Source organism: Dinoponera quadriceps, unplaced genomic scaffold (genome assembly GCF_001313825.1).
Source record: "Dinoponera quadriceps isolate SergipeBrazil2010 unplaced genomic scaffold, ASM131382v1 scaffold654, whole genome shotgun sequence".
Classification (NCBI taxonomy): domain Eukaryota; kingdom Metazoa; phylum Arthropoda; class Insecta; order Hymenoptera; family Formicidae; genus Dinoponera; species Dinoponera quadriceps.
In genome coordinates, this window is record NW_014554745.1 from 206,610 (window position 1) to 216,037 (window position 9,428).

At 42.7% G+C, this 9,428-nt stretch overlaps 1 protein-coding gene across 1 annotated transcript; it reads left to right on the forward strand.

Annotated features, from left to right (window-relative positions):
• Positions 1-5,224: 5,224 nt before the first annotated feature.
• On the forward strand, positions 5,225-8,928 carry LOC106741250. Its single transcript, XM_014613035.1, has 3 exons — positions 5,225-5,253; positions 5,769-5,948; positions 7,141-8,928. Exons 1-3 carry the CDS (start codon positions 5,233-5,235, stop codon positions 8,926-8,928), a joined length of 1,989 nt encoding a protein of 662 aa, XP_014468521.1. The 5' UTR covers positions 5,225-5,232.
• Positions 8,929-9,428: the final 500 nt, after the last annotated feature.

The window sequence follows — 9,428 nt, forward strand, 5'->3', positions numbered from 1 at the left end:
TAAACCTTAATTGAGATCAATTCATCTCTCTTTCCCTTGTGTCAGTCACGATGCTTATATAAATAAAGATTTGCATAGTATATATGTAGATAAGAAGACAAATATGTCCTCATTTTTTATAAATATAATCCGCTACAAACTTTCTTATAGTGAAGCGAACCGAACGCGCAACCTTGAACTTCATGTCAGCGGACCGTAAATCTATAGGTCACGATTTACTTATCGTTTTGTGGTTATCGCAAGCCGCAGGTTGTTAGCGAAAGTTTCACTGCTGCTTTCTAAACACACTCTCCATTTTACCGGTAGAAGATGAGCGAGACAATTGCTAGCATCGTTTAACAAACGACCGCGTATCTCTGCGATGTACGCAATCCCTGTGTTCTGCAAAAAATTCCTAAGTATCATCGCGCGACTCTGTAATTACCGTAAGTAGCACTTCACCGTTGAATGAACGATAAATTAGCAATAACAAAAAGATCTCCGCAATGAAATCTCCCGGCAGGAAACAAATTATAGCACACACATCACGTACTTTGAGATTTGATAATTACGGTGTTTCACGTATCATTGGAGATCGTCAAATAAAATTGTAATTTAAGGAAAGCTGATAAATACAAGTTTACCGTCAATAACTGTGTTAAGTGAGAACACTTTTTAACGATGCACATGGCTATTTAAGAAACTTTTCCGAGACAAGCCGAAGCATCAGTTGCGTTGCGTCGAGTTTGAGAAAAAAATGAGCAATCATTAAAAACGTCCAACAACTGGACGTCCGTGTCATTAGTGAGTGTCAACGCGGTTCAATCACGCAGAGTGGCAAGAAGCGAATACAGAACGGCGTTCATGCGCAACATCTTCTATCCTGCACGGTAAATGTCAAAAGGATGTGACGACCATTCTGTTTTTGCCACGTGGTAGACATAAATACGCAGATCGAGGTGATTTAACGACGGCACTTGCGGCACTTAGATGAGCTACATGCTCGACGTGACGTTAGCGAGCTCGAACTCGCGAAGGAAACGGTAGGTCTACTTAAATGACAATTGCGAGCGCATAATCCTCTGAAGTAATCTAATTACAATAATTTCGTCGTGTGTGGAGCTTCGCTTTCATTGTATGTATGTTACGCGAAGTCAGTTCCTCGTGAAGTTGCGTCCGCGGAAAGAACGAACAATATGCGATTTTTAACAGCGATAATAATAATCACTTATATCTGGGAAATCTGTTATAATTATTGTTACTTGATACTTCACTATCCGACAAATAATTCAACACCGAGATAATTGTATAATTTACATCTAGTAAATATATCTTCTCATTAAATCTGTAATTTATATTTCCCTGAGTATTGTATATCGTACTCTTTGTGGAAAATTGTTGCTAAACAAAGGAAAATTTATTTACAGGAACCATAAAATTTAAGATAATATATTTGTAACTGGTAATTTAATTAATTTATCAGTTACAAATATATTCAAATATAACGTTCGTATAGTGACACACGTTTTTATAGAAATAGTTGTTTCTCTCGTTATTTCATTTATTGTCATTATCATACGTATAGTAAAGAACGGGTTAAGAACGTTGGTATATGTAGTATTATTTGTTATTTATTACAATTGCATTGACTATATACAATAATCAATTTCTGTTATCATTCTATATTTGCTACTTTACTAGAATTATATTTAAAATTCTTAAAATTCATAGTAAATAATTTATGTAGATTGGTTATATTCTATGCCCATATAAATTATAATCCATATTACAGTGATATTTATCATATTAATGGTTTTCTTGACTATAATTTGTTTAACTGTGTTATTATAATTCTAGATATTATATATTTCTCTACCAGTTTGTACGGGTTTCTTTTTTTTTAAGCAGTTTTCAAGTATTAGCTTTATAATTAGACATACTGATGATTAATTGTGTAAAAAAAAGTGAATGTTCCTTTGGATTAGTTCCTAACACACTCTATCACAGAATGCAGCGCCGTAGAGAAGGCAGCATACTCGAGGCGTTGCATATCATGACATCAATGAGTCAATATACTAACACGTAGGAGAACTAGTCCATTATAGATGATAAAATATGTATTTAGGATGGGAAGCACTTTGCGATGACTTAGTATTTACAGTCCGTCGGCTCGGCGGAGATAATGAGCTAGATGCAATAATAATCCCGATCTTCACGTACGATAAAAGAGAACATTAAGGTCGTTACTCAGCAATCTCTTCGTGCAATCGATTGATACTAAAAATAGTGTTTCTTCATAATTGCACATTCAACCGGGAAATTTTTATTCGCGATATGTGTGTTTCGCGTAAAATAAATAAAAATTTCGCGTAAAATAAAATAAATAAAATATGAAGCATTTTGAACAGATTTACCATGATTATCGTTCCGGTAATTTTTAGTCTTGAAATTTCCCCGAAATTTATGTTACATTAATTCATCTTTGAATTGGGTTTCGTAAATTCGCATTCTCATACCTATCTTAGCCGTAAACGCTCGCGGTGAATTGTTTGATTACGTATTAAAGCGTGTTTCGCAAGTTCTACTCGTGGATACGTTTAGGCGCCCAAATAACATATTACCGTGATAAGAAACGGCGCGGTTTCAGCGGATTTTCGACATCGTTAATCACCAAAAAAGGAACACACGGTGCCTATGCTTTCCAAAGACATAATGTTGAACCTCTCGTGGGTAACGAAGTGGGTGTGTCAGTGAAAGACATACAACTGAGGTAATGCGCGACGTGTGTGGTTGCGTTATAATTAACACCGCGTTCATTGCACATTTCCGAAAAAGGTAATCATGTTAATTCCTACATTCCGTGTTTTGGTGCACCAAGGAAAATTATAGAGATTCGAAAATTGTATTCGGTTTTTTGCGCACACATTTTCTGGCAGGAGTTAAAATTAAACTTGAGCGGAAATAAGAAGAGGGACATTAACGGCAGTATCTGACGTATTAGGAGTTGACTGTTCCTTCGCAAGAATTCGAGAGGAGGGGCCTAATTAGAGTTACACAACGTGGAAAGTCGCGGGGGTTTTGGTGAATTAAGCCTCAATAGCGTAAATAGTTAACGAGATCTCATTTTTCGTCCAATTTCTAGCGAATTTTCCCGATCTTACCAACCACGAGAGTAGTTCATTCCGCGGCCCGAGTTAACGACAATCCGCCGCTTCCGAGCGAAGGGAGAGAAAGAGAGATCACTTTGGGCAACGATGGTAATTTCACCGATGATCGAGACAGGCGCGATAGAGAAAATTTCAGAGAAGATCGACTCGGAGTTCGTCGATGAATCAATGACCGGGAGAAAGTGCGCTCGTCTCCCGATACATCCTGTGCAACGCACTTTTCCCGGATATCCTGCATATTTTATTATTTCGCCGTCAATGAGCTCGCGTCGAGCGCGCGCGCAGACCCCCGAGGAGACAACAATCCTCGACGCGGAGGAAACGTGAGGCGAGATAGACAGCCGATACGTTCGCGGACACGAGGCGTATCAAAAAGGTGGCATCAAAAAGGTGAATACGAAATACCGCGGAGGAAATTGCATGATGTAATAATTGTCCTGTGGGAGTGCCTAGAGTCGAGCGAATACCACAATACCGGTGTTGCACACTATGGGAACTATTGTTACAGATTTTACAGTCTACTACTGTTCTTGCCCGGCCGTCAACTCCCACGTGGCTTTCACTTGTCCCCGCGGAGCCGAACTTCTTCGTGTGTCCCATTCACCCCGCTCACCCCTTCGCAGCGCACATCCGCTCCTTTTCGTCGCCCGTTGTAGTTGGTGCACTTTCTTCGGCGCCGCTTACGAGTCGTGCGAGTTTCCAAGTTTCCGGCAGTTTCTACGTCAACGCGCCGCGAGACCCGCTCGGAAGGGAAAAAGGTGGAGCGAAAATCACGCTTAACGCGAGATTCTCGGTAGGATCGCCGGTTTATGTCAGCATGAACATGCAACGGCTCGCGTGTAGTTTTAATAAGAGAAAGGGGAGACTTATGTTTAATAATTAAAACGGCGTGAACTCACGCGGGACGTTAAGCTTAAACGTCAATTACAGCACCGCTAATACCTTCAGAGTAGTTGGCACGTGGAGTGCTGGTTTTTTAAATGGCAATATTTAGAGGCACCTACATAAGTTTATTTCCTAGAAAAAATATGTTTTCCCCTTATAATCTTATTTAACTATCTAAATAATAATTGTTAGTTTTAAACGAAATTAAGACAGGATGTCGCAAAAAAATGTTACCACACTTTGATTGTTTATAAAATATCGTACAGTTTGCTTTCAATGTTTATAACGAACTACGTAAAGTGTAGTACAATTTTTTGCGACACCCTGTATATATATATATATATATATAATAGAATGTCTGTTCTTTATTAACTCCTAAATCCTTTAATCGATCTGGATCAAATTGTTACTCTCTCCAGGATACTACGGAAAATATAGGCAATCGTAAAACCTGGACATTCTATTCCTTTCTCCTGACTTAATCTCCTTGATATTTTGTGATAATTTAAGTTTAGAATCGTTATAGAATCGTTTAGTGCATTGTTATGCAAGTAAACATTGCATAATAAATGCCATTTACTGTGATTACAAAACGAACGCATGTATTTTGCAGTTTTTGAAGTTTCGAATATTCCATATTTGAATATATTTGTTCGAATGTTTACATTTCACAATCTCGTTATTCAAATACAATGTGACGAAGTTTCAGAAATGTGAAACTTGGAATACAATTTCTATCTCCGATAGATAGTGTTAAAGTTAAAGCAATCCCAGAGATAGTGTTAAAGTTAAAGGATCCGAGAGAAAATGGTTCGACAGGCTAACTAGCTTAATGACGGAGGAGATCGCTTCTCCATCGTCCGTTTGCGTGCATCTCCTCGCGCCTTCCACTCGTAATCCCTGTCTGGGGCAGTTTCGTTGACGAGGCGACGGCTGTAATCGAGATGAAGAAACACAGAAAAACAGGCGCCTTTATTATTGTGCATTTCCTTTTCGCGCGCAGTCCGTTCTTCCGTTCGCGGCGGTCTACGAAAGAATTGTCATTTCGTATTCCAGCGCCTTAATGAACGTTTAGGGGTCATCAAGGTTGAGCGTGGCGCGCCGTGGAAGGGGCGCGGTGGTTGCCTATTGTGTCACTCTATATATAACGGCACCCGACACCCCACGCGGTATTAAGAACATTCACCGCATCCGCGGTAACATGGTTTCCAGTTGCAGCAAGGTATATTCGCCTTAGACCGCCACCGAGAGCGGACAGGCGAGCGCAAGTGCGCGTTTATATGGTGCGCGATCCGTGCGCGAGAGAGATCGATTTCGAGACCGCTGTCAATCCGAAGCACAGTGTTCGATCGGAACGTTCTTTTTCGCGAGGTCGACGTTGGTGCTCGTGGGAAAGTGCGCACGTGATGTTTCTCGCCCTCCAGAATTCGTCCTGTCTCGAGGCGCGATACGGTTGTAAAGTGACGTGTGGATCTATCGTTATGTGGAAGTAAAAGTACCTCGCTTTTGCATAAACGTGGACTAAATAAGAGAAAACAAATATTGTAGCCACCGGAAGAAAGAATTAAGTTGGCAGTTTCTTCGGAAGTCACTCGTTCGTGTTATTTTTCACACCGAACGCCCCCCGCTTTCCCGTTTCGTATTCGTGATAACACTATCATGCGTTGTGCTTAGGATCGCGCGCGCTACTCTTGCGTTTTCTTCCCCCAGAGAGAAAAATCGTCTTTTGCTTTTAAGATGACGCCATGGCTGATGGCATTCTTCTGTCTGGTGACTGCCGGCTGCACAAACGTCACGGACCAGCAAACATCGGAGACGCAGCATGATCATCAAGTGGCGATCTTGAAACAGATCAGAAAGGTGAACGAAGACGGCTCTTACACGTACGGTTACGAGGCCGGCGACGGATCATTCAAGGTGATTACACGTAAAGCAGCGTATATCGACTTTTTCCTCAGAACTATAAATCGCATCGAACACATTTTCCCACGACGTCGCATACTAATTATCTCAGTCGGGTTTTCTTCTCTCTCTCCATACTTTAAATTAGATTTACATCCGCTTGAGTCGGCAGCGCGAGTAATATTAACGACAATGTTAATGTCGTATCAATACTCACTCGGATAATCGCGTAAGAATCTAATTGCCTCCCACGATTGTAAATTCACAATACAAATCTTGTTGTATAACATTTTGTATTCTAATCTAGCTTTGAAATACACAATGTTGCTACGAAAAGTATTTGATCTATTCAAACAGAAATTATCGTTATTAATTTTTATGAAATAATTTACGCATCTTTAATGACGCTGGATGATTCGGTAATGAGACAATTATGCATATATGTTGCGTAAACGTGGAATAAATAAAACAATATTGTAGTCATCGGAAGAAATAATTAACTTGACCGTTTCTTCGAATTTTGACATTTCATGCTATTTGTCACATTAAATGTCGCTTTCTCAACTTATTTAATTTAAGAAGAATTTACAATTTAATTAAGGGAGGCTAAACGACTAAAACATTTATTTCTAAGAGAAATTTACATATTTCATTATTATTATATTCATTAAAATTTAAATTTCTTAAAAACCTTTTATTTTCAATAAATATTATATCGCTCCGACACGTTCCTCTTACTTGTCTTTCATTTGATTTTATTTAATTTTTCTCAAAATATGACTGTATATATAAATCCACGTAATTTACATTAGAGAACTTTCAAATATTTGCACGATTATTTCAAATATATTAATAAAAAAAATATTAAACATATTAATTAAAAATTTACTTACAAACTTATGTTAAATTGAGTATAATTAACATAATATATTATAATAAAATATTAAATATATAATTAAATAATAAAAATGTATTTAAAAAGTTGTTATTGATAAAAAGATTAAATTTATAATTTGCGAAAGTCACGCTGCTGGAAAACAAGAAATTAAAGGCGGAATACTTATTTCATCAGGTCGAGAGTCGCGATGTTTTGGGCAACATTAAGGGCACATTCGGCTTCGTGGACGCGGACGGCGAAATAAAGAGGGTCTCGTACTCCTCGTCGAACGGGACGGGCTTTAAAGCGACTACCCTGTCACCGTTGCAGGAACACGTGTCGGTCGTTCAGAGCATACCGCGCGTCAACCGCACGTTGACCACGAAGAAGCCGAGCATCGTGTACGCCACGACGACGACGGAGGCGCCAACTAAATCGTCGGTCGTGCAGTCGATTCCTCGATCGAGGAAAACTACCACCAGTACGACCACCACGACGACCAGCACTACCACCACGGAGGCCCCGAAGACGATATTCGGGCATTACCTGAAAGGCACGCCGAAGAGCAGACCTCGCTTCATCATCAACGGTCAACAGAGGCCGATCGTTCCGGAGGAGATCACCGAGGACGAGGATTCGCAGATAAATCGACCCACTACGGACGACAAGAGCGGCCTTTACCGTAGAATCGTCTTCGCCAAACGACCGATCGAGCACAGCCTGCCGCCCATCTCCGAGGACTTTGTGGACAAAGAGGACGAGGCTAAGATCACGACGGGGAACACCTTGAGGAGGCAACTGCATGACGAGACCACTAAGCCGAATCCCGCGGCAGACAACAACGACGACCACTCGGACGTCTACGGAGGTTCTCTGTCTACGACGCGTCCTCTCTTCACCACATCATCTCCGAACAGGGTTCTCCAAAGAGTGACCTCACGGCCGAAGATCTACCCGAACCGGGATAACCCGGCACGGTTCGACAACTCCAAGTACGACGGACCTCGAATCTTCGAGACGGAGACGAAGCCCGCTGAGGAGGACCGCACGTCAGCCCAGCAGGTGCTGCTTCGCACCTCTACCAGGTTGCCGCCACCCGGCCGAGACTACGTCAGACAGGGCACCGAGCCTGTCTACGTAAGGCAGCAGCCTGAACAATTCCTGCGGGAACTACCGCCCAGGATAATCCTGCCGTCGCAGCAGAGCGGCATCGAGGAGGAGAGTGGCGTCTACCGGACGATACCGATCGGCAGGATCCTCTTCCGCCCGAATCAGCAGCCGGGCTCGGTCTACTCGACCACGACGGACGCCAATATCCACTACCTCACGGAGAACCCGGCCGAGCACGAGGATGAGGCGCGGATCACGATGAACGGAAACTACGGGCGACCGCGTCCCCTGATGCGACCGTTGCTCTATCAGGAATCCGAGCAGAGACGACCGATCCTGCGACCGATACCGGTATCCGCGCACGAGAGGGACTACCAAGCGACCGAGTATCCTTACCGCACCAATGCCGGGCAGCTGGCCCTGCCTCCAGAGCCGCCGAACCCGATCGCACCGCCGCTGAGCCGGCGAGACTTCCAAATACTGCTCAGGAGGCTGCTGGTCAGCCAATATGGCGTGCAAGCTCTGTCCTACCCGAAGAGCTACCTCGAGGACGCGCTGTACGATCAGCAGCCGTACCCGTCGTACCCGGCGACCTACCAGGCGCCGCGACCAGAGCTCACGTACGATCAGCAGGTGCGATATGGCGAACGAGTGCCGTTGAGGCGACCGGTGTACCCTCGAGCTCTGAATCCGCTCTATCAACAGTACGACGACTACCACGACGGTAGGTACTCGAAGAGGGTCTACCGGCAGAAATTCTACACGCAGGACGTGATCGAGGACGGCGACGAGATTCTGCCGGCGCCAATCAGGGAAGCACTGCTACTGAGAATGGTGAACTTGGCGATCAATGCCGAACGAGCGACGATAGTGCCGACCGCCGCTGTGGTAACCAGCACCACGACGCCGTCCTCGAGTTACAGGAAAACGGGCCCGGTGAGGAGCGTGCAGATCATCACGGACGACGCCGAGGAGGAGAAGGACGACGTAATGAGGAAGAAGATGTAACGACGACCGAAGGGAGGAGGAGTAGCTAGGGATTCTTGACGAAGGGGGAGAAGTATTTTACGCGCCGCAAGTAAACCGCGAGTTCAATTATCGTAGAGTTCTCTTCGTTTGATTGGATGTGCCTCGACGATCCGCATCGCCAGGCGATCTTTCGCAAGGAAGACCCGGCGAGAGAGTCGCGACAAACCACGAAGTAGCACTTTTCAGATACGTCGTTTCTGTCGCCGTCGGACACGTGTATTCACATTATTATTCCGTTAATTTTATAAGTCGGATAATTGTTTGATATCAGAATCGATGATTAAATTTCGCTACATCAAAGGAATAATATCCAAGAAACAGAAAATATTTATTCTGTGAATAATAATAACATATTTACACTTATATCAAAATATATATGTTCATACACTGAACAAATCTTTTTCAAATGAAAATATATACATTTCCTTAAATCTGTAGCTTTTCACAAAAGCAATTATTTATTATATTTATTGTATTTA